Source organism: Bubalus bubalis, chromosome 3 (assembly GCF_019923935.1).
Source record: "Bubalus bubalis isolate 160015118507 breed Murrah chromosome 3, NDDB_SH_1, whole genome shotgun sequence".
Taxonomy (NCBI): domain Eukaryota; kingdom Metazoa; phylum Chordata; class Mammalia; order Artiodactyla; family Bovidae; genus Bubalus; species Bubalus bubalis.
In genome coordinates this window covers 9,453,620-9,481,388 of record NC_059159.1, presented here as the reverse complement: position 1 = coordinate 9,481,388, position 27,769 = coordinate 9,453,620, and the positions used below count along the sequence as shown (strand labels likewise).

The window sequence follows — 27,769 nt, the reverse complement described above, 5'->3', positions numbered from 1 at the left end:
CCTTCCAGCCACCAGCCCTTCTCTTGCCTTCATTTTCCCTGGGGTGTGCTCTCCCCACTGAGCTGTTACTCTGATCTTTCCCAGACCCTGATACTCTAATTTTTTTTTAATTATTATTTATTTTTGGCTGTGCTGGGTCTTCATTGTTGTGCATGGACTTGACTTGCGGTACACGGGCTTCTTTTTGCAGTGGTTTCTCTTGTTGCAGAGCACAGGCTCTAGAGCATGCGGGCTTCGGTAGTCGTGGCTTGTGGAGCCCTTGATACTCTTCCTCCCCAAAGTTAAGACCTGACCCCTGTCCTCCCTGGCATGAGACAGGCTTCTGTCCCCCCAGAGCAGGAGTTGCCAAATATTTTCTTAAAAGGCTCAATGGTAAATACTGAAGGCCAGATAATTTCAGTGGCATCTACTCAAGTCTGGTGCAAAAGCCACAAGCAAAACAAACCAATGAGGTTGTATTTTCAATAAAACTTTATTTACAAAAGCATACTGCCAGCTCTGCACTGTAGTATCCCAATGTCTGCTTCAGAAAACAGCGTTTCCCTGTATTGCAGCCATGGACCTGGCAGAGGCCCCACAGGGCCTGTAGGGCCCTAAGAGAAGAGGTCTTCTGGCACCTAGGGTCCGAGTCGGTTGGAATTGCGGGTGGTGAGGGACAAATTGTCCAAGCCACTGAGTTCAAACCATCAACCTTGCTGACAGGGGTGGGGATGTGGTCAAGATTCTTGCATCTATCATTTAAACTTTTCAGTGTTGAAGATCTTGTCATCTGCAAAACAAAACACCTATTGCTCAATGGCTCTCTCTCACCACAAAGAGGGCCAGGATAATCTGGCATTTCATCAACAAGAAGCCAGAACCCAAATTTCTGGAAATGCCTCCTGGGCAAAGCATGCCGGTTTGTTTCTCTGTCCCGGTGAGAGATAAATGCAGCTCTCAGCTTCAGGGGAATCTCAGCCTTTTGTGGTGTGGCAGGCAGCCAGCGCCACCCCAACCAGGAGCTGGAGGCCTCCTCGTGATCCAGCAGCCCAGCCCGTGGGGAAACACAGTGGCCGGTGGCCAGTTACGTCCCAGGGAATCCCAGGATCCCCGGGCCCCGCTTGGGTGGTGGAGGTGAGCTGCTGGGGGGCTCCCTGGAGGAACCCCACCTTCCCTGCTTCTCCCTGCTCAGTCCGCATGGTGCAAGAGGCTAGGTGAGCTCCAGGGCTGGCAGCAGAGTCTCCAGCAGGACAAGTCTTCTTGTTGAGATGAGACGAAGTCAGACCAGGCTCCAGCAGGTGAGAGATGAGGCTTCAGACGCCCAGGCCCAGGCATGATTTATATTCAGCCTCCTGGAATTTAGGAAAGACACTCAAAGGAAATCCCCCGAAGTCAATCGCCCTTCTCGCCCCTTAGCCTAGAGAGGTGGGAGGACACAGGCCAGGTGGAGATGCCACCTCCGTGCCTGTAGCTCTTGGCAGGGAGAGGAGTATGGGGAGGGCAGTCATCCTGGGAGGTGGGCTATGCAGAGCTGGAGAGCTCTGGTCCCAACTAGAGGGTCCACCTAGACCTGCCAGATCGGTCCAAAGAAAACCCTCAAGTCAAACGCAAATGTGAAATTTCCAGGTTTTTAAATGTTGTCTCTGGCTCAGATGGTAAAGAATCTGCCTGTGACACGGGACAGCCAGATTCGATCCCTGAGTAGGGAAGATCCCCTGGAGGAGAAAACGGCAACCCACTCCAGTATTCTTGCCTGGAGAATCCCATGGACAGAAGAGCCTGGAAGGCTACAGTCCATGCGGTCACAAAGAGTCAAACATGACTGAGTGACTAACACTTTCCCTTTCAAAAGTTTTAAATTCTGAGCTGCATTCAGTGTGTAACTCATCACTTTGCATGCATCTTTGGAAATATATAAAATGCCCCAGTTACGCAGGAGGAAAGGTAATTGTAGCAGGCCACAGCAGTTCATCTGTATGTTGCAGATGTTGGACTGCGGCTGTGCAAACAGCCGTGCTGCCTGTTCATGAAACATCTTTGAGGTTTACAAAGTTCCAGAAGTCAGAGGATGCGCCTGATTCTTCTCCCGTAGAATGGAGTAGAATAGACCATCTTCTCTGCTTGGAGGTGTCTCAGGTTGAGCTCAGAAGCTGAGCTAAGGCTTCTGTCCCTGGTGGGCAGTGGGGAGAGTGCGAAGGGAGACAGAAGTGGACAGTAGGAAGATGCTCAGTGGCAGAGCCTGGGCGCCCTGGAGCTGGTGGTGTGTCTGTCCCAAAGCTCCGCTTGCTCCTAGCACCTGCGAGCTGGGAGACGTGGGGAGGAGACCTCTCCAGACCTCAGCTTCCCATCAGTCTGCACGTGCCCCTTCCTCAGGGATTCCCCCCAGTTGTCCCCCTCACCCACAGACTGGGGGTCCCCATAGTATGCTATAGCCCCCGAGACTTCACCGAGTACTTAACACAGTTGCAATTAATTAATCATGACATAGATTGTAGGAGAACCTTTTTCTTCTGGAAAGAATCTAAGCTCCTTGAGGGCCCAGACTGATAAATTCCAGGCTCCCAGACCAATCTCCAATACGTAGTAGGTACTCAAAAATACGTAGTAAGTACTCTAAAAGAAATGCATGAGGCCTTCCCTGGTGGCTCAGTGGTAAAGAATCTGCTTGCCAGTGCAGGAGACACAGGTTCCATCCCTGATCCGGGAAGATCCCACATGCCACAGAGCAACTAAGCCCCATGCACCACAACGACTGAGTCTGTGCTCCGGAGCCTGGGAGTCGCATGCCGAAGCTACTGAAGCCCCAGCGCCCTAGAGCCCATGCTTTGCAGCAAGAGAAGCCACTGCAAGGAGAAGCCCGAGTACTGCAACTAGACAGCTCACGCAGCAACAAAGAACCCAGCACAGCCAAAAATAAATAAAATTATTTTTAAAAATAATTTTAAAAAAGAAGATGAATGAATGAGGGACTTCCCTGGGAGTCTAGTGGTTAAGTCCCCTCGCTTCCAGTGCAGGGGGGTTTGGGTTCTATCCTAACTAAGATCCCACATGCCGCGTGGTCTGGTCCCTCCCCCCAAAAAGAAAAGAAATGAATGAATGAATGGTTTTGTAAAACAAGTCTTGCAAGAGCAAGAAGTGGCTCTAGATAGGTCCAATTACCCCAGAAATCTCAACTGCCATCAGCAATTTTGTTTACAATTATAGGGGTCTTATGAAATCTTCATGTGCCCACGTGCAGACACTCAGAACTCCACTCAGGTGAGTGCAGCAGGGGCGAGGGGAGAGCTGGAAAGGAAGGTCATGGGAGAGCCAGCCCCCAGGGTCACCCCTTGGAATCTCACCCCTGGAGATTCCCACCTCCCAGTCCTTCTGAGTCACTTCTCTGCCCTCCTGGCTGGTTTCAGCCGGAGAGAGGGTACATCACATCCCTTTGAACTTGCCCCAGAATCAGTGCATGCCAATGTGTGATTCACATTGGAGCTGGGGACCTTCCTAGGTGGAAGTCACCACCTGGATGGGAGACTCGGGAAGTTTTCCTGGCGACCCTGTCCCTGCAGGGAGCCTGAGCGCAGACCCACCCTGGGGAGGTCAGTTCAGATGCTGTGAGCATCTGACCCAGGGGCCGGGGTCAGCTCAGGAGCTCCCCCATTGCCTTGCTCTGGCAGCCAGCCCATCTGGGTATCGTGGGGCAAGCCACCAGGTCCCCACCCATCCCGGCTCTCCAAGGGCGTCTGGGGCCCAGGAGCCTGTCTTGTCCTCACCCCCCTGCTGGCTCTCCCTCCGGGGCACTGCCACTTCAGCTCCAGGCACCAGGCCAGGCCTCATTTGCATTACAGCCCAGATGGTTCACCACAGCCTCGCTTCCCAGAACTGCCCGCTGCTCTGGTGTCTGTTCCCGAGCGCAGGAAAGGGCACGGGCCGCAGGCACAGCGGCCGCTTCAGGGCGAACAGAGCCTCTTACCATCCCAACCCAGGACACAGCAGGGCTGGTTTGGTTTAGGGTCAGGGGCGATAGCTGGCTGGAAGCCAAGTCCCCTCCTCCTCTACCCCCAACTCTGAACTTGGAACAGATGGCGATTCCAACTGGAGCCATGGAAGAAACCCCTCTCCCCTCCCAGATGCCCCCCACCCACCCCTGTACTCTCCAGGCTCCCCCTCCAGAGTCTGGGCGGAGGACTGGGCCACCCCCCCAACACCCACACACACACCCCCCTCTCCCCTCCCCCCCCCACCCAGGGCAGGGGGTCTGAGCTCAAGCCCAGCCCAAGTGCCAGAGGGAGAAGGAATCTCAGCAGGCAGGGTGGGTAAGTGGGTGGGTGGGTAAAGTGTTTTCTTTCCCCTCCCTCGGCACTTTTTCTGGGAAATGCCAGAGGCCGGCTGGGCCTGGAATGTCAGGCCTGAAAGAACTCCTCCACTGTTCACAGACATCTGAGCCACAAACCTTTTCATTAGCTCTCGGGCCCCTCCCAGCAGAAACAAAGGCCTGCAAACTGGAATGGCGATTCCGGCTGCAGACCATTGTCCAGGCCTCCCCAGCCCGTCCCTTGGCATTGTCTGAAGCCGGAAAGAGAGAGAGGTCGGGGTCAACCTGCTACACAACCCTTGGACCTTTCCAACTGCATGGGAAAGGTCATCTCTGCCATCACCCTGGGCACCAGCAAGGCTGGCCCCCACCATCAGCCCTGGCGGGCAGGGGCTTCAGCTAAGAGGGGCCAAGATGCCCAAGGAAGCCCAGCCCTGGGAGAGCCTCACTGAGGCAGTGAGGGGCAGGGCTTCCAAGAGATCAGGTGAGACACCCCACCCCCAAACACACACACACACACACACACACACACACACATACATTTTCTCCAAACTGTCCAAGAGAAAGGGGAGCAGGAAGGGAGAGGCTTCATTGTCTCCTGCATATCTGCAGTAACCATCAGCCCTAGACTAGAAGCTCCAGAGGGAAGGAACCAGAGTCTTTTCCTCACCATTCTGCTGGGCTCCTCTGTCCATGGGATTCTCCAGGCAAGAATACTGGAGTGATTGCCATTTCCTTCTCCAGGGGATCTGCCAGACCCAGGGATCGAATCTGGTTCTGCTACATTGCAGGCAGATTTTTTTTTTTACCATCTGAGCCACTAGGAAAGCCTCCATTGTGTCCCCAGGCCTCGCCAACTGTCACACAGGTGAAGCACAATCAATGCGCATAAGTCAAATCAGGCCACTGGACAGTTGAACCCAGGGTGCTCCTGGTGCTATGGAAAGCCCACCAGTCTTGAGACAGAAGGAGGCCTTGGGCTTGGCATTGAGCAATTCTGTGGTCTGAGGCCAGTCTCCTAACCCATCCGGCTGCAAAGGCAGCCACCAGGCAGAACAATGGCAATGTGGGTGCCGGCCCCCAGGCTGGCCTCCGGAGCACACGGAGACCATGTGCGCAAGTGTGGGACCTTGTGTTCACCAAGGAGGCCAGAGCTTCCTGCGACCCCCCGACGGGCACCAGCATTCCGATCTAGGAGGCTTGGGCAAGAGCTCATTGTCTGTCACACACCATGAGTAAGTGAAGCCCCATGGGCAGCTGAAACCGCTGTGTACTTCCCCTCCATCACGAATGAATCTCTTTATTATCTTTATGACCAAGCACCTTTGCCTGGAAATGGGATTCTGACTTCATAAGAAATGCTGCAAAGGGAGAGATTCTGAAAAGGCAGGAGGCTCCTAAATTCCTTAGCCAGGAAAACAGCAGGGAGGGACAGAGCGGCGAGACTTGGACAACGTTTCTCTCCCCTGGAGTCCCCAGCAGACAGGGAAACTGCCTTAGGTCTGCCCTGCTCTGGGCATCTCTCTTGCCTGGAAGAAGGTCCCTGGGAGTGTGCCCAGTATCCGACTGGTGTCTCCTCCTTGACTTTTCCAGCAAAGTTAAAGTCTTCACTCCCTTTTTCTTCTGATTAGCAGGCCTAACAGTCTTCACCAGCCACACAGGGGCTTCTATACCCTTCTTCCCGTCTAAACAGCCACTCCATAGCCCTTCAGGAAAAAAAACAAAAGATACTCTAGAAGAAAGCAATTGGTGGTATCTAAAAATGATGGAAAATAAAAGACAACACAATCCTTTATTTAAAGATCCACTGAGCACTTTCTATGGATCAGTTGGCTAGGTTTAAAAAGAAAAAAAAAAATCAACGACAGTTCCTTTCCTCTAGGTTATCAGTGGAGGAGGAGAGCATGTTGGTGAGCATAGAAGGAGCTACCCTGAAAGTTTAGACTGATTCTCTGCCAAACCTTAAAGGAAAAGTAGAAATCAGCCAAGATGTAGAAGGTAGTCCCACCCAGAGAGAAGCAAACATGCAAAGACCCAGGCCTGGAGAATGTTTCGGACACCGCCTAGAGCTCCAGGTAGCTGGGGCGTGAAGTGTCAATGGGGCAGAGGTAGCTGATGAAGATGACGTGGGGGCGGAGAGCCTAGACATACACTCACTGGGAGGTGTTTTCACTATCCCAAAGACAACGGGAGAGCTTCCCAGGTGGTGAAAAAACCTGCCTGCCAACGCAGGAGACGTAAGAGATGCTGGTTTGATCCCTGGGTCGGGAAGATCCCCTGGAGAAGGAAATGGCCTTAGGTCTGCCCTGCTCCAGTATTCTTGCCTGGAGAATCCCTTGGACAGAGGAGCCTGGCGGGCTGCACAGTCCAGGGGGTTGCAAAGAGTCGGATATGACTGAAGCATCTTAGCATGCACAGAAAGGCAACGGGAAGCCCCTGGAGATACTAGAAAGCCAAAGGGAAAGTGAGTGACTGGCTGAACTGTTTGAAGACAAACAGCTTTTTGGAATGTATCATATAGGAGATACATAGCTCTCCAAAACATCAAGCCATGTATAGCCACATCCTCCCCCTAGTAGCCCAAGGTGCGGCAGCTCAGCCTTCCCCTCCTCCCTCTCCTCAAAGACTCCTCAATGCTTTCCAAATAATTACAGCTGACATTTGTCGAGCATTCACTACGTGCAAGGCACTATTCTAGCACGTTGCATGCACTGGCTCAGTCCTCACAATCACCCGATGAAGTAGGTACTATTTTCAGCCTATTTTACAAATAAGGAAACAGAGGCACAGCTGGGGAAGTCAGTGGCTCAAAGTCATACAGCTACTGGGTGGTGGAGCCAGAACAGCAGTTCAGTTTCCTGAGTCAGCACTCAGGGAGCCCTGCCCCCTCCAGCAGGATGCACGGTGGCCCTGCCCCGGCTCTGTTCTTTCCATCATCCCTGTACTCTTGGACCCACTCTGTGCCCCCCCCCCGCCTGCCCCCGCCAGTCACATACCCTTTGCCACTGGCCCTCGGCAGGCCCCAGGCTCACTGGGGTACCACGCTGTTGACATTAGGACTTACCTGTTGCAGAGCTTTGTGTCTCTCTAAGCAGACTGGGAATTGCAAGCTCAGGGGCTGTTTCTTCCTGCTTGTCTCTCCCATCCCCACTTCTAATCCCCTCTCCCCCCAAGAATGAATTATCAGAGTCTCATAGGACTGATCGTAATGACCACCACTCCTTTCATATGACACCCATCGCGTGGGGGTCCCATGTCCCCTCACCTCATCCGCATCCCTGAAGGATTCACCCAGCATGATCGTGTTCCCAGCACTTTGCCTGGTGCCTGGCAAAAGCAGGCACTCAATGAGGGTTTGTGGAATGGATGAATGAACCTGACTTGTGTCAGAGCCTTATAATTTACAAAGCACTCTCTCATCCATTAACTCAAGGGCTATTCCTTGTGAGCCTTCCTTGTCCTCCACGGGGCTCAGCCCAGAAGTGGATAGTCATGGTGCAGCCTCCTAATCAATGGATGAGAAAAAGAATGAATGCCTGAGTCTACAGAGAAGGAGAATCCATTTCATTAGCCTGCAAATCTGGAGGGCAAAGACCAGGTCTTCTTCGTCATTATATTTCAATGCCCAGTACAATGTCTGGTACACAGAGTCCAATATTTGTGAAATGTGTTGAATAAATCAATTCCCCCCTCTGCAGAAGTAACAAGAAGACTTCCTCCTAATGACTCCTCTCCTAGAATCCGAAGGGAGAATTGGACTGAATTACTTCCATTTCTAGCACATTTTGATGTGCAGAATCTTTTCTTATCTTTTTAATCTCAGATCTCTGATGGGAAAAGATTATTATTCCTGCTTTACAGATAGCAAAGCCAATTTCCAGAGAGGCTGGGTGTCCTGCCCACAACTCATTTACTCCTCTGACATCTGTGGGGAGAGAGGTGAATGCACAGAGGAGACAGTGGCAAATCGAAGGCCCAGAGAGGTGCCTATCAGCTCCCAGAGACGCCGAGGAGCCAGGTCTTCGGTGTTTTCTCTCCCCCTTCCTTTCCTTATCTTCAGAGGCGGGGAATCCGGAAAGAGGGCAGGGCCAAAACTGTCAGCCCCTGCGTTCTGAGAGATGACAATCTAAGCGCCTCCTAAGCTGGTTCTCAGGTGTCCCCAGCACCCCACTGCCTGTTTGGGGTGCAGAAAACTTTCCATCCTTCATAAAGCTGGCCCTGGTTAACCCAAACCACCCACATCCACGCCAAGAACAAATCCGTTGTTCACCTCAAGGGCCTCCTCTTCTCAACCCCGGAGGGAGATCGGACCCCCACACTGGGGGAGCAGGGGGGCGGGGGGTGGAGATTCTAGGCGGTAGGCCTGGGGTATCTGAAAGTGGGCTGAACTGAAAACTGCTTTCCGTAAATTCTCCTCTGCTGGATTTTTTTATTCCCAGGTCTAATTCCAGACTGTGATGTGAATTCTCCCTGGGTCCCCCACCCCCGACAAGTTCCCCCGGCCCCAGCTCTTGAGCCAGCACCCCCACCGCCCCCTGCGTTTCGCGTTTCAGGGCTTGTGGGGTGCAGCACAGAACTCCACTCCATCTAGCAGACCCCAGGGCGCCCTCTAGCGGACGCGAGGCGCGAGGTGGGGCCATCGCTCGCCCTCGGGCCGGTCCCGCTGCTTAAGGGCACCTGGCAGGTTTGGAGACTCAGAAGGGCCACAGCGATTGTTGCTTGCGTTTGTGTCTTTGGAGCGGTGGGAGGCGGCACCCATGTCGGCAGAGGACCTAGCAGGGGGCCGATGGACTGAGACCCGACAGCTGCCACGCAGGCGGCGTTCCTTCCACGCTTAGGACTCCCGGCTTCACCTCTGGGACAAGCCCACGGGTGACGCTCGCGCTTTCTTCCGCCCCCAGGCTTCCAGGTCCGGTCCTAGTTTCGAGGCCCGGCTTTGGGAGTGGGGGTGGGGTGTCCCCAGTTCCCCAGAGGCGGACACGGGCCTCCTGGGGCCGCGATCGGAACCCCGGGCGGGCGCGGGTGGGGGCGAGGTAGGTGGGTGGGTGGGTTGCGGGGGGTCTCCCCGCGAGGTCCGAGAAAAGGAAAGAGGGGGAAGCCAGGAGCCTCTCCCGCTCGGCCTCCTGGAACTGCCCGGGCTCCGGGAGCAGCGCCCCCGCCTCTGCCAGAAACTGGCCTTCTTAGAAGGGAGGGGGAAAGTGTGAATGAGAAGTTGGGGGCGGAGCGCGCGCGGGGGAGGGGCCGCTGCCAGGAACGCGCCGCCGGGGCTGGCGCCGCGCCCGCCGGGCCGCCCGGGCCGCCTCGCATCGCGCTTTGTCTCTGCGCGCGTCTCTGCGGGTCCCCGGCCCCGCTCGCGGCCCGCCCTCGGCCGCCCGCGGCCCCTCCCTCCGCTCGGCGCGCAGCCTTTCATTGCTGCGAGTAGTGACTAAACATTACAAGAAGGCCGGCCGAGCAGTTCCAGGAATCGGGGGGGCGGGGCGCTGGGGCCGCGTATATACCCGCGAGCGCGGCCTCGGCGGCGGCTTCGACTCACACTCCCCGCGCCGCCGCCGCCACTCCGGCCCCGCACGCAGCCCGCCCGGCCCAGCTCCGGTCGCGGCCCCTCGCCTCGCGCCCCCTCACCCCCCACCGCCCGGCCGGCCCGGGGGCGCGCAGGGGGCAGGGCGGGCGCCCCAGCGAAGCCCGAGGGACGCGCGCGCGAGGCCCCTTTGTGGACTTCGCGGCTGCCAACATCTGGGCGCAGCGCGGGCCACCCACCGCTGGCCGCCGTGCCTTGGGGACCGTAGGAGGCACAGCCCCGAAGCCAAAGACTTCGGTTTGGGACCAGGTAGGAAGGAGGGGCGCGGCGTGGAGCGGGGGGTGGGGGGGTGGGTTGGAGGGTTCGCTAGTCCTGGGAGCTTTTCCCGGTTTCCCCTCCCCTTCCCGGGTCATTCCCGGCAGGGAGGGGACGAGATAGGGGGCAGAGCAGATGGAAGCCGGAGATCCCAGGTTCCCGGAATACCCAGGCTGGGGCCTTTCGGCTTCTCGGGTCCCCTCCCTACCCCCCCCAACCCCCCACCCCATGCCTCGGATTTCTTTCTCCGTCCCTGCCCCCCCGGGGCCACCGGTCTGAGCGGCGCCCAGAGCGTCCCGGGGGCCCTTCTCCCGCTCCCCACCCCGGCCATGCTCCTGGAGACCCAACTTCCGCGCCCGAGTTTCCCACTCGGCACCTTACCAGTGCGCGCTGGGGAAAGGGCTGCCTGGAGGCGGGGGCTGGGCGGGCTCCGTGGGGGCGTCTGGGTGGGAACGGGGGCCCAGGTGAGCGCCTCCGGGGCAGCTGGTGTCCCGGCCGCTCCGCAGAAGCAGGGGAGCCGGGGCGGGTCGGGCGCGCTGGAGGGTTCCGGGCACTCACGCGGCGCGCGCCTTCTTCCCCGCAGCCCCCCGGGATGCGGTAGCGGCCGCTGTGCGGAGGCCGCCGAACAGCTGCAGCCGCCGCCGCCGCGCAGATCCACGCTGGCTCCGTGCGCCATGGTCACCCACAGCAAGTTTCCCGCCGCCGGGATGAGCCGCCCCCTGGACACCAGCCTGCGCCTCAAGACCTTCAGCTCCAAGAGCGAGTACCAGCTGGTGGTGAACGCAGTGCGCAAGCTGCAGGAGAGCGGCTTTTACTGGAGCACCGTGACGGGCGGCGAAGCGAACTTGCTGCTGAGCGCCGAGCCCGCGGGCACCTTCCTCATCCGCGACAGCTCGGACCAGCGCCACTTCTTCACCCTCAGCGTCAAGACCCAGTCGGGGACCAAGAACCTGCGCATCCAGTGCGAGGGGGGCAGCTTCTCTCTCCAGAGCGACCCCCGGAGCACGCAGCCCGTGCCCCGCTTCGACTGCGTGCTCAAGCTGGTGCATCACTACATGCCCGCCGCCGGCGCCCCCTCGTTCTCCCAGCCCCCCGCTGAACCCTCCTCCTCGCCCTCCTCGGAGGTGCCCGAGCAGCCACCGGCCCAGCCGCTCTCCGGGAACCCCCCCAGGAGAGCCTATTACATCTACTCGGGGGGCGAGAAGATCCCTCTGGTGTTGAGCCGGCCCCTCTCCTCCAACGTGGCCACTCTTCAACATCTCTGTCGGAAGACCGTCAACGGCCACCTGGACTCCTACGAGAAAGTCACCCAGCTGCCTGGGCCCATTCGGGAGTTCCTGGACCAGTACGATGCCCCGCTTTAGGGAGCAAAGGGGGCAGGGATAGGGCGAGGGAGCCCGGGTCCCCTCTCCTCCGTGGCACATGGCACAAGCACAAGAATCCAGCCGCGCGAGTCCTGCAGCTCCCGGGTGAGCCAGGGTGCGGGGAGCCCCCTCCTGCCGGTCCTCCCCCCGCAGAACAGGGCCGGCGGCACCTGGAATGTGTTTGAGGGGAGACGGAGAGCCACCGGAGCACACCTCCCCGACTCCAGCGTCTCCGGAGGAGCCAGCTGGCCCAGGGGGACCACAGCAAGGACCGCAGTGGATGCTCTGTCCGCTCCCGCCTCCTCCACCCCGCTGCGCTTCCAAACGGGAGACCCCGCGGGGCGTGTTGAACTGTGAGAACTGCTGGGATCTTCGAACTTTCCAACGGAACTTGTTTGTTCTTTGATTTGGTTTAAAACAGAGCTTTAAACCTCAGCGGGTTGAGAGCCTGGAAAAGGGTGGAGGGGAGACAGAGAGAGAGAGAGGGTGCCTCGGGGGCCCAGGGCTGCAGGCTGGCCAAGGAAATGGTCACTCCCACTGCTCGGCTCAGGTCAGGAGGGGTGGCTGCCTGCTCCACCTCTGGCTCTGGGGAGAAGGGTGACCTGAAGGGGATCTTTCTGTTCCCCCTCTTCCTGCCCCTCAGATGGCCACCAGAAACACAGGTCCTAGAGTCCGTCTAGTGCCCAGGAGCCCAGGGCCCTTCTCCCGTTTTAAGGGGGGAGTGGCATTGGGGGCTCGGAATGGATGGGCTGGTCAGTAGTTCTGAGCCCACCCCTGCTCTACCTTTCAGCACCTGGGGAGGGGGGGTGGGGCTGGAGGAGATGAGCCACCTTTGACCCCAGACAGAGACGATGGAGCATTCTACTTTGTGCCTCCTGACTAGATCTGGCTAGATTTGCCTTAAATGCTCCCTGTCCCATGGATAGGGACTGGCACACAAGAAGCCACACACTCAGCCAACCCCAGCAGAGGCCAAAGGATTCTCAGAGGGGCGCCCAGCGGCCACTCACCATTTGGTGGTGGAGGTCGGAGATGGATTGGTGGGGAGGGGGCAGAGATCCACCTGCTTTCCAGCTGAGCCCAGGAAGAATGCCAGCCAGCCCAGTGGATACTGGCCATCAGTGGGGCCTGGGCTCTGGTCCGAGGCAGAGCCACTGGGCCCCCCAGCCCCCAGCCCCTGCACAGACAGCCCTCCCTCCTCACTTTGGGGGACTGGCACCGGCAGGAAGTCATCAAGAGGCTCTGCCACCCAGCTGCTCCCGCTCTGCAATAGCACTGATGAGTGAAAACTCAGAGGAATGTAGCAGCGATGGAATTACCTGGAACTGTTCTTTTTTTGGGGAAAACCAAACACACGAAAGTTTTCTGTGTCAGGTATTGGGCTGGATGGGTCAGCTGTGTGTTGGGGTGGTTTTTTTTTTCCTTGTTATTTTGTTTGGATTTTGTTTTTGTTTTTTAATAATGTTTACAATCTGCCTCAATCACTCTGTCTTTTATAAAGATTCCACCTCCAGTCCTCTCCCCTCCCCCTACCCAGGCCTTCAAGGCTGATAGGAGATGCTTGAAGAACTCAACAAAAATACAAATACAAATCAAACTTTGCACATATTTATATTTATATTCAAAAAAGAAACATTTCAGTAATTTATAATAAAGAGCACTATTTTTTAATGAAAAACCTGACTGGAGCCTTTCTCCCACCCCCCACCGCCCCTCCAGCCTTGCTTTCTCTTTCACCCACACCCACACGCTACATCAGAGGGTGGCGGCCCTACCCCCTCACTGCCCTGGTGCTTCTCGTGATGGAATCAAACTCAGGCTTCACGTCACTGACAACCGAAGGCAGCCACCTAGACTGTACCCGGGAGGGGTAATTCCTGCTAGTCTGATTCAGATCTGACCAGAATATGCAAAGCAAGTTCGAAGGAAGCGCTTCAAAGGGCTTGCAGGGAGTATAAACGGAGCTGTGGTCAAAGCTTTTAGAGGCTCCAAGCTATTAGAGGCACTGGGCTCCTTGGCAGAGAGGTGTTACGAGAAAGCCCAGACTATGGGGTCCTGGCAGTGACCCATGACCTCATCCAGGTCCCCAGGAGCTGGGGGGAGGGGTGGTCCCGATGCAAACCCTGCACACAGTGGGGCCCTCCCACGGGTAGGAACCCCAGCCTGAGCAGTGGATGGGACCACCCGCCTCCCAATAAGAGCAGCCATCTATTCACCTGTTTTCAGCCACTCCCACCCCTAGGGCACTCAGACACCACCTGGGTTCACCTTCCTTGCCACCCCCACCAGGCAGGTGTTATTACCCCACATTCGCAGACCCAACTACGTGTTTCCTGGGAGCGGGGACTTGGACTGGTCGCTTCTGATGCCTAGAACTGGTGCTCAGTAAATATTTGTTGGCTGAGCCTGGGGGCAGCCTCTTAGGTTCATGGAGGTTAAGCAACCTGCCCAAGGACACACCACTTGGGAATGTGGGAAAGACACAGGTTAGGAACCCAGGAGGCTTTGATTTTCCCAAAGCCCATGAATGCTCTGCCTCCCTAAGTAAGCAAGAAGTCTATGCCCAGGGTTGCCCCTAGGTGGGTCCCCCCTGCAAAGCCAAGAGTTTGTAACCTCCTCCCCAACATGCACACTCAGCACTAGGGCTCTGCGAAAACACAAACTAAAAATGCCTGTTCTGAGACACTTCCCTTCCACGCTTCTTCCTCCCCCAAGCCCCCAAACCTAACAGATGGAGAGATGAGTGTTCCCCCACCAAGGCAGGGGCCCATTCCCTCATCTGCCTCGGATGCCTAAACAAATGCCAAAGCCCTCTTCCTGGCCCCCGATAAGCTGCTCCAGGAATCAGTGTCCAAAAGGCAACTGAGAGTAAATAAACAAAATCGTTTTTCTTTCCCATTTCCTGGACTTTTGGGGGAAAATAACCTAAAGTGACAAAGGGCCAGACCAGGCGTGAGATCACTGAGTGGACAGAGCACGTGGGAACCGCGCCAGACAGACTACCACCTCTAGAACTGGGAATGCAGACCCAGGCAAGGTCACCTTCCCAAAGCTCCAGGTCAGGTGAGGGGACCCAGTGGGGCTTGGCTCCCCAGTGCCTCCCAGGAGGAGGAGAGCTTGGGAAGCTTCTGGCAGGCTCTTCCCCACCCCAAGGAGTGCCAGTCTGCCACCGTGTGCTGGCACGACTGCCTCCGTGGAACCTTGGAACCCAGAATGTATCAAACCCCCATCCCCATCCTCCACCCAGAAGGCAGCTGTACAGCCAGAGTGTCCAGTATTCACAGAGCACTAAAGGGGCTTCCCTGTGGCTCAGAAGGTAAAGAATCTGCCTGCAATGCTGGAGACCAGGGTTCGATCCCCAGGTCAGGAAGATCCCCTGGAGAAGGGAATGGCTACCCATTCCAGTATTCTTGCCTGGAGAATTCCACAGACAGAGGAGCCTGGTGGGCTACAGTCCATGGGCTCTCAAAGAGTCAGACACGACTGAGCAACTCACTTCACTCAAAGGACCTGGTAGGGAAGTGGTTCTCTCATCCCTTGGAGGTTGAACTCAGAAGACACCTGACTCCTTTCCCTCGCTGCCCACCCCACCCTTCTTCCCATAGGTCTCTCCATTTAAAGACCACAGACTGGACCACCCTTCTAATTTGACAGACAAGTCAAATTGAGTCCCGAAGAAGGAAAGCAACTTACTGGAGTTCACACAGCAAGCTAGCTATTGGCAATACCAGAACAAAAAACTCCCAGCTAGCTCTGCTCACCAGCGCTTTTCTCTGTTTTTCCCTCCTCACCCCAACCCCTGTTGCAGAAATCTGTACTTCTAAATCCTTTCGGAGGCAGGCATCCCTCCTCCAAAGAACTTCATGGCAGGGACCCTCTGTCCTGGCCGCCAGCGGAGGGGTATGCCTGCTTCCAAGATTTGCTAAGAAGAGTCCCACAGGGAAGGGGGACAATTCTCAGCGGCTTGAGCAGGCACCCACGCCTCAAGAGGTTAAGCTTAGCTGGGGGTACTTGGCCAAAACAAAGGCTGGAGATGCTCTTCCGCAGGCCCAGAGTCCAATCACCCCGCTTCAGGCGCTGTAGGAATTCACCCCGAGAGGCCCTTATCCGCTCTCCGTTGGTACTGTTTTGGGGCAGTCCGCCCGATGAGTTAAAAGCCGGGAACGGGAACTCTAATGCCTGCTCTAGAAGAGGGAATGAAGGAGGCCACAGACCGGGGAGCTGGAGACGGGAAATAAGCGGCCACGTGTGTCCTAGTCTAAGGAACAAGTAAGGATGTTCGAGACGGGGTACGCCGGGGTACCAGGCAGAGAGAGAGCGAGAGAGACAGAGCGGGGCAGAGTCAGACAGCCACAGAGGGAGTCGAAGCAGAGACAGAAGTCTGCGGGGAGGGGAACCACTTGCACAGGGGCTGACCGGCAAGACCGAGACCGAGGTGGAATAAGCCCGGTCCCGGGCGCACCTTCCTGCGCGGCATCCCGCCCCCTCCCATGCCGGCGGCCGCCGGGCGGGCGGTCAGGCAGGCGAGAGCGTCGCTCTGGAGGACGGCCTCTGCCAGGAAGAATCACTTCCCGGACACTGCAGGAGCCCTGACGGAGCTATGCGAAGAATGTCCGCGCGAAGCCGGGCGGGTGGCACCTCCCGGGCCCACGCCGCCGCCGCCGCCGCCGCCGCCGCCGCCCTGAGGAGAGTGCGCGCAGACAGACCACGCCCCGCCACGCCCCCCGCCACGCCCCCCGCCGCCGGCGGAGCGGTCACCATAGCAACGGGACTGCAGGCGCAGAGTGCTGTTTATTCTCAAACGAGTGCCAGGAAATTCGGCCGGGAGGCTGCCAGGCGCACCTCCCTGGGGTGGGGGGTCGGGAGAGGGAGAGAAGGGTGGACCGGCGCGCCCGGAGCTCCTGGGGGGAGGGAGAGAGAGAAAGAGGGAGGGAGTCCTTCGTCACTGGGGGGGGGGGGTCACTGACCCCTCCCAGGAGAGGCTGCTCAGGACGCCCTGACTCTTTGCCAGCCCTGAGTGGATCAAGTTTTCCCGGGGGATCCGAGATTCCCCCTCCAGGCCGGCAACGCCTCCACCTCCCCAAAACAGGCTCACAGCCCCTGCCTGTCAGTCACTCACTCACTCATTCATTCATTCTCTCAGCAAGTACCTATTAACACATCCTGTGAGTTAATAGGATTGAGCTTGAACAAGACAAAGCCCGGCTCCTGCTCTCCAGAGATTTCGTGGGAGTGACAGACACCAGTTAAAATGTAAATAAAATGAATGGACTGCTATCTGCGCCCCGAAGACTCATCTTTAAGCCTCATTTCCAGTACCTCAGACATCCACAATCCTGTCTATCCTTAGGCACGGTGACCAGCTTGTCCTGGGTTAGTAGCCCTGAGTGTCCAGGACATTTGATCACCCTTCCCTCGGGTCACACAATCATGTCAGTGATGGAGAAACTGAGGCTTGGATTACAAGGACAGTTCTTTCAGGGTGGTGGGGATCATTAGAGAGAGTTGGAGGTCCTACCTGAGAATCCAGGGCTCTTTTGCCTCAACCCATTTCACCACCCAGGCCTGCCCCCCTTCCCAAGGCTCAAAAAGCCAAAGAACCACCTGCAGACTTCCCCCAGGGAGTGGATGAAATTGCTGATTCCCGGACTCCAAGCCCAGCTTTTCTGAATCAGAAGCTCCAAGGACAGTCAGCAAGCTCAATACTCAACACCACCTCAAGTGACTCTGAGACCACTCGCTGCCTTCGGGGAAGACAAGCCTCGGTCCTCCTCATTTCCTGGGACAGGGGATTTCCTCCTGGAACCTTGACTAAGCAGGAGCTGGAAAATCAGCAGGGAGGGGAGGCCCAGGTTCACCACCCGCTTGCGAGGAGGCAAGTGCCGACAAGTGCAGCCTCTGCTGGGCTCCAGCCCCTGGGCCTCAGGCCGAGGATGGTGGCGGGTCGGGGAGGGGGTGGGGGTGGGGAGGAGCACGGTGCGCCTTCTCCCCAGTGCTGAGCCCTCCCAGCTGTGCTGTGCTGGGAACAGGCCAGACATTTGTGAAACCCTGGGTTAGCCTGACCCACTGTCATGAGGGCTGCCTGTGGAAGCTGGTGCGGGGAGGGGGGTGGGGGGCTGTTCCCAGAAGTGGGGAGAACTCTGGACTTCCCACTCCTGAGTGCTCCAGATTGCAGCACAGCCTTAAGCAACAGAGGTGGCCTGGAAGGCTGCGTTGCAGAGAGAACAGAGGCCCCCAGCTCTCATCTGAAGAGAAGCCAGGGCTCTTGAGTGCTAAAATTGCATGCCTTCCTCATTAATAACATCACAGCTGCTGTTCGTAGTAATAATTAGGCCCAGCCTTAGAGAAAGGTGGAAAACCTAGGCTTCAAAGAAGAAACACACAGAAGGCGAGTTCGGTATTTACATTACACAAGAAAATGTGTTTCCTCTCTTTCACCTCCCCTCCCCCAAGTCTTAAATCTTTCCATACAGAAAGCACTACATGGTGTCCATAATGTACAGGATGATGAAGGTTATAGACAAGAAACATAAAATCCATGAGGACCGGTCCTCCAGGAGGCCTGTGTGTGCACAACCACAGGGGGCGCTGTTCAGGATATGATCTTTGTAGGCGGGGTCCCATGACATTGTACGATGGGGACTGTAGTGGTTATGAGCTTTAGGGTACATTAGTACCTGATGCTTACCTGCCCGGTGCCTCCAGGTGATGTCAACGAAGGTGGGAACCCTGTCCTGGGCACCGGGACCAATGCTGGAGAGACCACTGCCAACAGGGAGCCTTCAGACTTCAAGAAGCATACATATAGTCTGAAAGGGGAACCAGACGTGAAAACCAAGAAGTATCCTAAAAAGGAATAGGTATAAAAATGCAATGGCGTACAGGGTACAGCTGAGGGCCTCCAGGAGGAAATGACCCACAGTGCTTCCCAGAAGAGATGACTCCGGCGGTGATGAGAAGGAGCAGGTGTTCTCTCAGCAGGCGTGGGACAGCCTGGCATCCTAGTGATCAAAACAGGGAAATGGCCAAAAAAGGGAAAGGAAGACTTTGGGGAACTTCAAGAAGTTTGGTGTGTCCCCATCAGGCACATCCAGGCCAGGCTCATCTTCTAGAAACGCTGCTTTCGTCATCACGTGACACACACAGTCCTTCCCCATAGGATGCACACTGCTTCCCGGGGTGCTTTCCTCTAAGCCGGTTCCAGTATATTCACGGTCTCATTCTCGAGGAAAACTCATTGTTTTCAATTCCTCCACCCACTCCACCCCACCCAGGGAGACTTAACTGCCTCCCATCAAGGTGGTCTCCTCCCCTGCCCACCATAGGCTTCCCACCTGTGAGCTTGGTTCAAGCGGGGGTCATCCCACCAGCCCAGACAGCCCTTCCCCCTCCTCGAATTCTGCCTCTCTTTCATGGCTGCCAGTTTCTTCCAAACCAGACCGTGAACTCTTTGAAGGAAGAACTCACTCTTATTCATTCCTTCAGCAATAATTTATTGATTGCCTATTCTGTACCAGGAACTGGATCTTCACAAAATCTAATAAGAGGGGGTCATGGTGCCTAGTGTAAGCCCACCAAATGCTTGACCCCAAATGCTTGACTGTACAAAAGAAGAAACTTCTTTACACAAAGGGGTTTCTGGAGTCAGTAAAATATGATTTCAATCATTTACAACTTTTATTTTGGGAAGCAAAGAGGCACGTTTTATTTTGAATACGTTGCATTTTGTTTCTTTCAAGACATCTTAATGTGTTATCTTACTCCTACCTGAGGCAGCCCAGATGAAATATATTGCATTTTCCGGATAAGCAAACTAAGGTGTCAGGGGATTTAGGCTTGCCTCAAGTCACACAGGGGCTTCCCAGGTGGTTCAGTGGTAAAGAACCTGCCTGCCAATGCAGGAGACATAAGAGACCCAGGTTCGATTCCTGGGTCAGGAAGATCCCCTGAAGGAGGGCATGGCAACGCACTCCAGTATTCTTGCCTGGAGAATCCCGTGGACAGAGGAGCCTGGTGTGTTGCAGTCCATCAGGTTACCAAGAGTCGGACACTACTAAAACGACTTAGCACGAACACACAAGTCATACAGATGATCGATGGAAGGAGCAGACTTGTTATTTGGTTGCACTGAGTCTTACGGTGGTTCACAGACTGTGTTGCCCCGCAGCATGTGGGATCTTAGTTCTCTGACCAGGGATGGAAGTGGTGTCCCCCGCATTCCAAGATGGATTCTTAACCACCGGACCACCAGGGAAGAAGTCCCAGGAGCAGACTGACCACCTGCCCTTTCCACCATTACCCGTATGTGCATGTGAGAGCCCCCCCAACCAGGATCTCCACTTAGCAGCTACTGTGAAGGCTCCCCAGGGGACCCAAATGGCTTCTGGATCCACACCTGGCTCTCATCAGAGACTAGTCAGCCCTGGAGGGCAGTCCTGCAGCTACCATTCCATCCACTGAGGCCTTAGGATCTTCCCACCTCCCAGTGGCTGGGAGCCTCAGATATTCAGGGCTGGTATTCCCAATGGGCGTAGAATTGCCAAGGAAACACTACTGAGACCTCTGGCCAACCCAATGTGCAGAGGTTTGTGTGAAGCCTCAGAGAACCTCAGTATCGCTCTCAACTATTCCTCTGGAAGCCAGGGAAGGGATGAGATGACGTCTATACCTCTTTCTGTTATAGAAGTCTATGAAGAGGAGGCTGGAGGGAAAGGATCCAGTTTGGGAGGGAGACAGGCTGGCTGGCTTTGGAGCGTGGTCCTCTGGCCACTCACTGCTCTTTTCACTGTCCCTTGGCACCTGGTGAAAGTAGGCAAGAGGCTCTGGAGGGAAGGCCACCCAGAAGCTATTCAGAGACCAACCCACATTGCCCGATGAGAGGGTGGGGACAGCCCGTGGCTGTGGAATCTGTCCTCCACACTGGGGCTTCCCCACTGGACTTCTCAGACCATCACTCCAGGGGTTGCCTGGGAACTCCAGCAAGGACCCTGACCAGGCTCTGGCCAGAGCCCTGGAGTGGAGGGGAGGAGCCTCGGAGAGCAGCCCAGCCCTCCCGCAGGCATCCTGCCAGGCCTCTCCAGCCTTAGAGGAGCTGCGAAGGTCAGCCAAGGGGCCCTGCTGCAACAAGAGACCTTGTGCCCACACCAGGATAAGGACTGAGCTGGTCTGTCCTGAGTGGGGGAAGGGAGGGGCCTCAACCACAGCAGAAGATACAAGACCCTGGTACCATCAGGCTGGACTCCGTCATTGGTATGAGAGACATCTGGAGAGGAAGAATCGATAAGGGCCAGATTCGCAGTAGAGGCTGCAGGCCCCAAGAGAAAGATGGAGCAATGGCCAGAGGTGCCTGGAGGACTTCCTGCGCGTGCCCCGGGGTAGACACGTTGCTTCACGCACAAGCTGCTCCACACATTCTGAGCTCTGTCTGTAAACTTGACACCCAGTACCATTCCTCCATTGTGCGCTGTACATGAGCTTTCCATGGGATGATGCATGATGGTGATCAGCCCAATCTAGCTTCCCACCATGAGCAACACAGCAAATCCGGAGATGACTGACCAGGATCCAGCGGCAAGGTGATGGCAGGGGTCCGATCTTTTCTCCGGGAAGAGAAAGGGGGCCTGAACAAGGATCACAGGTTTTCTAGGCCTCAGAGGCAGGATTTAAGCAAATGAGTCAGCCTGCTCAGGGTTCCGCTCCCTGGTCTCAGGGGCCCTCCCTGCAGGTTTCCGGAGGGTTCAATGGGAAACAGACAAGGACTGCAGGAGAATGCTGTCGACCGTGGTTCTCCGCCTGGCCTGTGGAGTAAGAATAAAGACGGGTTCACCAACCCATAGCCGTCTTCTTGGCCCTGTCTCTGCAGGGAAAGAGCCCACCCCCGTGTGTTTTATAGATCTCACATACTTTCAAGGCCTGCTTCTGATGCGCCAAGCACTCTTCTAAGCCTGTGATAGGTAGGAACACATTTAATTCTCCAGCAACGCCCTGAGTTAGGTGGTATTACTGTCCCCATATTTATAGTGGAGGGAACTACAGGACAAAGATGTAATGTGACGTGCCTGAGGTCACAGAGCTACCCAGGAGCAGAGCTGGATCCAAACCCAAGCATTCGGGCTGCACATCCCTGCCCATGGCCAGTGTCTGCCAGCCTCACTGAGGCTTGCACACGGGCACAGGAGCCCTGGACTGGCAGAGTGCAGGGCGCCGGCTGTAGGGCAGGAAAGTCAGGTGGGTACATGTCTCAGATCACTGCTTCCTGGCAAATGACCTGGAGCGGGTACCTCCAGGTCATGCGGGTAGCTCCATGACCTAGTAATGGTCTTGCCTTGGTTCTTTTTTAAAATTATTTATTTATTTATGGCTGTGCTGGGTCTTCATAGCTGTGTGAGCTTCTCTGTAGTTGTGTTGCTGCGGGGGCTGCTCTCCAGTTGCAGTGCCCAGGCTTCTCATTGCAGCGGCTTCTCCTGTCGCAGAGCATGGGCTCCAGGGTGCTCAGGGCACACGGGCTCAGTTGTTGCGGCTCCCGGGCTCTAGGGCACATGCTCAATAGTTGTGGCTCGGGGGCTTAGCTGCTCCAGGGCGTGTGGGGTCGTCCCGGATCAGGGAAGCCAACCTGTATCTCCGGCATTGATGTGTGCTCAGTCCCTCAGTCGTGTCTAAATCTTTGTGACCCCATGGACTGTAGCCTTCCAGCCTCCTCTGTCCATGGGGATTTTCCAGGCAAGCATACTGGAGTGGGTGCCTTTCCTGCATTGGTAGGCAGATTCTTTACCACTGAGCCACCAGAGAAGCCCTTGCCTTGGTTCTTAATCTATACATGGGCATCTCAACAAAACCTGATTCATGGGTTGTCGTGAGGTGGAGACAAGATCATGTCACACGGTTAGTACTATTAGCAAGGGTTTCCTGGGACCAGCAAGATTCAAAATGGCCTCCCACAGTCACCCCCATCAAACTCCCCACCCTCATGCTATGAGAACAGTGGAGACCGACAAGCCTTGGCCGCAGTTTCCTGTCCGGGTGGGAGGAGGGTGCTTAGGAAGCGTTCCTTCCTGTCTCCTCCTTGGTCTCTTCCAAGCTTTTGCTTTCCGTGCCTGGTGGATTTCCTTCTTGTTTTCCACAACTGCCCTCAGTCTGACATTTGGTGCTCATACGAGTTTCCTGGGGCTGCTGTAACAAAGGTCCACAAACTAGGGGGTTTAAAACAACAGAAACGGATTTTCTAAGTCTTGGAGGACAGAAGTCCCAAATCAAGAGATCAGCAGGGGCTTCCCTGGTGCTCCAGTGGTAAGAATCCGTCTTGCAATGCAGGGGTCACCAGTTTTCTCCTGGTCCTGGAAGATCCCATGTGCCACCGAGTAACAAAGTAACAAACCCTGTGCACCAGAACTACTGAGCCTGCGCTCACTCTTGAGCCTCCAGCCGCAATTACTGAAGCCCCTGGCCTGTGCTCCACAACAAGAGAAGGCACTGCAAGGAGAAGCCTGCACACTGCAACTAGAGTGTAGCCCCTGCTCAGCAACGAAGACCCAGCACAGCCAAAAATAAATGAATAAATATTAAAAAAAAAAAAAAATAGATGTCAGAAGGGCCGTGTGCCCTCTTAAGTCTCTAGGGGAGGATCCTCTCCCCAGCACTTGGTGATCACCAGCAAGCCTCAGCATTCTTCGGCTTGTAGACGTATCACTCCAGTTTCCGCCTGTCTTCAAATGGCCATCTTCCCCGAGTGCCTGTATCCAGGCACATCTCCCTCTCCTTGTGTCCAGTCATTGGATTAGAGCCCAAACAAATCCAGGATGACCTCATCTTAACTAAAGACATCTGCAAAGACCCTCTTTCCAAACAAGGTCACATGCAAGACTCTAGATGGACACGAATTTGGAGGATTCTGTTCAACCCGGTACTGCCAACTGGTCCTGCAAGATCTAAAGCTAAGAACATTTTATTTTTTTCTTTCCTTGCCTCTTCCAGGAAGAGAGCCTGACCAATGTGTCCTTCTTTGCTCTTGGGAGGAGGAACAAGAGGAAGGCCCTTTTATGTTCCATCCAAACACCTTGAACAAAGAACAGGCTGAAAAGATGCCTGGGGATGTACCCAGCAGATGGCCTGGCCAAGGGCAGGGCTGAGAGGCAGTCTGCACGGCCAAGGGCAGTCCTCTTGGGGAGGAGGAAGATGCGTCTGTAGCCTGTTTGGCATGGCCTGGTCCTCCTCAGACATTGCCTCATTTAGCTGCAGGGATATTTCCTACATTTCTCTGGTGAAGGGCTTCAGTATTAGCAACCTCAAATGACCCTACACACAAGAAAGAGCATCCTCTAGAAAGCTTATTCTGAGCTTCCAGGGGCAAGAGACAGAAGGAAGGTGAAGCCTCAGAGCTGGGCGTAGGAGATCTGGCCAGTGCCACACCGTTCCTTGGCAATGTCACCTAGGGAAAAGTCCAGGGGATGCCCAACGGCGAGCTCTTTGCAAAGCCCTGGGTATCTGATGGTGAAGTGGACACAGGTGCACAACAGCCTCCATCCCTCAGCTGTGCCTGTTGGATCAGACAACCAGGTTAGAGAGACAGCTAGGGATATGAAGTGAAGGGACTTTCATCTGCACCTTTCGTCACTGCAGCATTATCATCATCAGAGAGGAGGTGTGAAGAAGAAAGCTCCAGGTGGTCTGTTACAGCTGAAGGGGATGTTCTCAGGTCCTGCCCTCACCCAGGGCCTTGCAGCCCCTTCCCTCTGCCTCCTCAGTCCCTCGCCTACAATTGGAGACTCTGGACAAACCTCTGGTCCTGAGAAGCTTTCTGGGGCCCCCAGGCCTGATAATCTAGAGCCTGGGAAAGGAGAAAGGGAGGAGGCCAAGAAGGCATGGGCTTCAGCGCTTACCTGAACCACAGGAAGGGGACCGCCTACCCCAGCATACCCGCAGGTGCTCTTCCGGGGACAGGAAGTCAGCTGAGTACTGAGCAAACAGCACACTGGGGGAGGGGCTCAGGCACCTGGGCGGTCAGCTGCCCCCCTCCCCCACTACTCTTCTGCTTTTCTGGGCCACACTGGTTCCCACACTCAGGAGGCCAGACGAGTGGGGATTAGGAGCCTGGGTTGTCTCCCCAGTTCAGTTTGCCTCCTCAAAGTTAGGAGACCAGGGTACGTCTCTGAGTCTGCTCCCCACCTGTTACAACGGTAACAGGTAATAATGCATCTCTGCTTCCCAGGGTTGTTGTCATAGACCAGTGAGTGAACATAGTGAGTCCCAGGTCCACACTGGCTGCTCTGCTGCCCCTGGAAAGGGGCTGAGCCCAGACAGACTATTTCTTGCAAATAATCTGGCATATCTGCTAAGGGAGAAATGGCGCCCTCCTGGCAGACCTACCTGGCCTGCTAACACTCCCTGGGAAAGCAGTAATTCCTGTCTCCACTTCTCACACTGCGTGAGCCCTCACCCCACCAGGGCCCCTCTCTGGCTGGCCTGCCCAACCACAGGACAATCAGGCTTTTAGCCAGGCAGTTACAGTAAGCCAGGCCCGCCCTTCCTTACATGGGGTACCACGGCTCTCAGGTCCTGGGGCCTTGGTTGTTTTCCCAGAGAGGAGTCAAATGGGGGATCACCAGCCCCTTCCCAACCTGGTACCCTGGGCTGGCTCCTAACCCCACCCCCAGGACATGCTGGTGTTCCCAGCGATTTCTAGGGGCCGCTCAGTCCTGGCAACCAACCAGTCCAAGCTGCAAAGGGCAGCTGAAGCAGCAACTAACGTTTCAGAAGGAGCGACTGACTCACTTCAGCCAGGCTGGGCCCCCTGTTAATATTCTTGGACCGCAGCCTGGGATTCCTGCAGGTTCCGACAGCAAGTTAAGCCATCCTCTTGTAGGAGGCGGCTTCCAAGGTAACCCTGAGAGGAGAGGAGGAGAGGAGAGCCCTGGCAAGGGTGTTGATTCACCCAAGAAGCTCCAGGCCTGGGGGACAGGATAGCCCCCGGCCTGATTAAGCAAGGAAAGGGGAGGAGGAGGGAAACAGGACCCTATCTACAGAGCACAGGACACGTTACATAATTATTCTATTTTAATCACAGCCACCCTGTAGGGTAGATATGACTAAATGCTGGTTAATAGATGAGGAAACTGAGGCTGGGAGAGGTTAAGGAGGCTAGCAGGTGGGTGGAGGGTGGTGAGGGGAGAAGGCTGCACGGGCAAAAAGTGAGGTCAGCCCCCTTTTAAACAGCTCAGCCTGAGGGTCCAAGGAAGGTAACAAACAGCCGGGAGCCTGTGCTGCCCCGCCCCCCACCCAGGCGCACCTCTCGGTGGGCAGGGCCGGCACAGAGCCTCCCTAGGACCCCCTGGTCTGGGACTGCATCTGACCGGGACCCCGCCGGAGCAGGGCGTGGGCTCGGATGGCGGTGGCCCTGGAGGTGGGCCCCTGCCACCCCTCCCCCAGTCGGCGGGATCTCTCGACTCCTCTGTCCCGGCGTGGGGCCGGGCGCCAGGACTCGGACCCGTACCGCTGTCAGGGGACGCTTTGATCCCGATCCCAGCCACCTCGTGCGTGCCCCTGGCAATTGCGCCTCTGCCGGCTGCGTTTAAAGGGGAAGTGTACCGACACAGACACACACCCGCCCAATCTCGCCACCAGCTGCGGATTCATCAGCCCTTCCATCAGCGCGGCCGGCCCCCGACCGGCTTCCTCGCGGGCTGAGGTCAGCGCCCCGCCCCGCCGCCCCGCACCTGGCCTCGCGCCCGGGATCCCTGCCCCGGGTCCCCAGTCCCTGCCGCGCTCCCGGGTCCCATCTCCCAGGCGCGGGGCGGCCCCTCGCGCCCGCCGCCCGCGGACCTCCCGGCCGAGCCCTATTTCGGGCGCTGGCGCCGCTGGCCCGGGCAGCCCTGCCCGGAAGGCAGGCTATTCTGGGCCGGGCGGCCAGAGCAGCTGCGGCCCCAGGGCTTCCCGGCAGGGTGCGCGCCTGGGACAGAGGGCACGCTGGGGCAGGGCTCCCCTCCTCCCCTAACCGCCCCACCTTCCTCCCAGTCCACGCCCAGCTCCCCTCCCCTTTTTTTGCCATACCTATGTCCTTCCCTCGGCCCGGGAACGTTCTCTGGTGCCTGATCGCTGACAGTGTCCAGAACCTGTGGCCACGATGCTCCTGCCTCCGGTGCCCAGCACGCAGGTGCGAGCTCCTGAGACTCTCGGTCCTCTGCTCCCATCTCTCCAACTGGGGTGGTCTTCCTAGCGCCCTATGCTCCTCTGGGGACAGCCACTCTCCCCGCGTGTCCCATTTACCTAGCCTTCCCGACCCTACCCATGCATCTATGTGATTCAACACTGAATCCCCAGTGTCCAGCACAGGATAAGGTTTAGAGAGATTCAGTGGCTTGCTTCCGTGGCGAGGTCAGCGCCCTAGCCCAGCTGACCCGCAGAACATCCCCTGATCCTTAGCTGTGGGTCCCAGGTGCCCCACCTTTAGCCCCAGGCTCTTTCCCTGGCAGTTTACACCCCTCCCTTCTTTTTTTATTTGGCTGTGCCAGGTCTTAGTTTCAGCATTGGAGATCTTTAGTTGCCGCATATGGGATCTTAGTTCCCTGACAGGGGATCGAACCTGGCCCCCTGTATTGGGATTGGGAGTACGGAGTCTTAGCCACTGGACCACCAGGAAAGTCCCTCAGCTTCTTTTCTTTTTCTTTCAAATTATCCCACTAGTTCAGTTCAGTTGCTCAGTCGTGTCCGACTCTTTGCGATCCCATGGACTGCAGCACTCTAGGCCTCCCTGTCCATCGCCAACTCCCAGAGTTTACTCAAACTCATGTCCATTGAGTCGGTGAAGCCATCCAACCATCTCGTCCTCTGTTGTTCCCTTCTCCTCCTGCCTTCAATCTTTCCCAGCATCAGGCTCTTTTCCAATGAGTCAGTTCTTCCCATCAGGTGGCCAAAGTATTGGAGTTTCAGCTTCAGCATCAGTCCTTCCAATGAATATTCAGGACTGGTTTCCTTTAGGATGGACTGGTTGGATCTCCTTGCAGCCCAAGGGACTCTCAAGAGTCTTCTCCAACACCACAGTTCAAAAGCATCAATTCTTCGGCGCTCAGCTTTCTTCATAGTCCAACTCTCACATCCATACATGACCACTGGAAAAACCATAGCCTTGACTAGATGGACCTTTGTTGGAATCACACTAGTACTTGTGAATAAAACATGTGTACCAAATGTATAATTAAACTCAGTTAAAATAAATTGAAATCAGTGATACGTGATTAAAAAATAAAACTTAGTGAGTAAAACACGTGTATCTGATGTATTCTGGAGGAGGAAATGACA

The 27,769-nt window shown here is 56.2% G+C and overlaps 1 protein-coding gene and 1 long non-coding RNA gene across 7 annotated transcripts; one reads left to right on the top strand and one right to left on the bottom strand.

The window, feature by feature from the left end:
* Positions 1-453: 453 nt before the first annotated feature.
* LOC112583621 lies at positions 454-27,066 on the bottom strand. 6 transcript variants are annotated; one of them, XR_006549322.2, is made up of 5 exons: positions 25,761-26,181; positions 25,247-25,358; positions 24,080-24,302; positions 18,168-21,276; positions 454-1,331 (listed from the first exon to the last, which is right to left on the bottom strand). It is a non-coding gene; the product is annotated as an uncharacterized LOC112583621 (long non-coding RNA). The 6 variants fall into 6 exon arrangements; XR_006549324.2 differs by lacking the exon at positions 24,080-24,302; XR_006549325.2 differs by lacking the exons at positions 24,080-24,302; positions 25,247-25,358 and having other exon boundaries at positions 454-769; positions 1,149-1,331.
* On the top strand, positions 9,879-13,157 carry SOCS3 (suppressor of cytokine signaling 3). Its single transcript, XM_025279609.3, has 2 exons — positions 9,879-10,109; positions 10,699-13,157. The coding sequence occupies exon 2, from the start codon at positions 10,790-10,792 to the stop codon at positions 11,477-11,479; it is 690 nt and encodes a 229-aa protein (XP_025135394.1). The 5' UTR covers positions 9,879-10,109; positions 10,699-10,789; the 3' UTR covers positions 11,480-13,157.
* Positions 27,067-27,769: the final 703 nt, after the last annotated feature.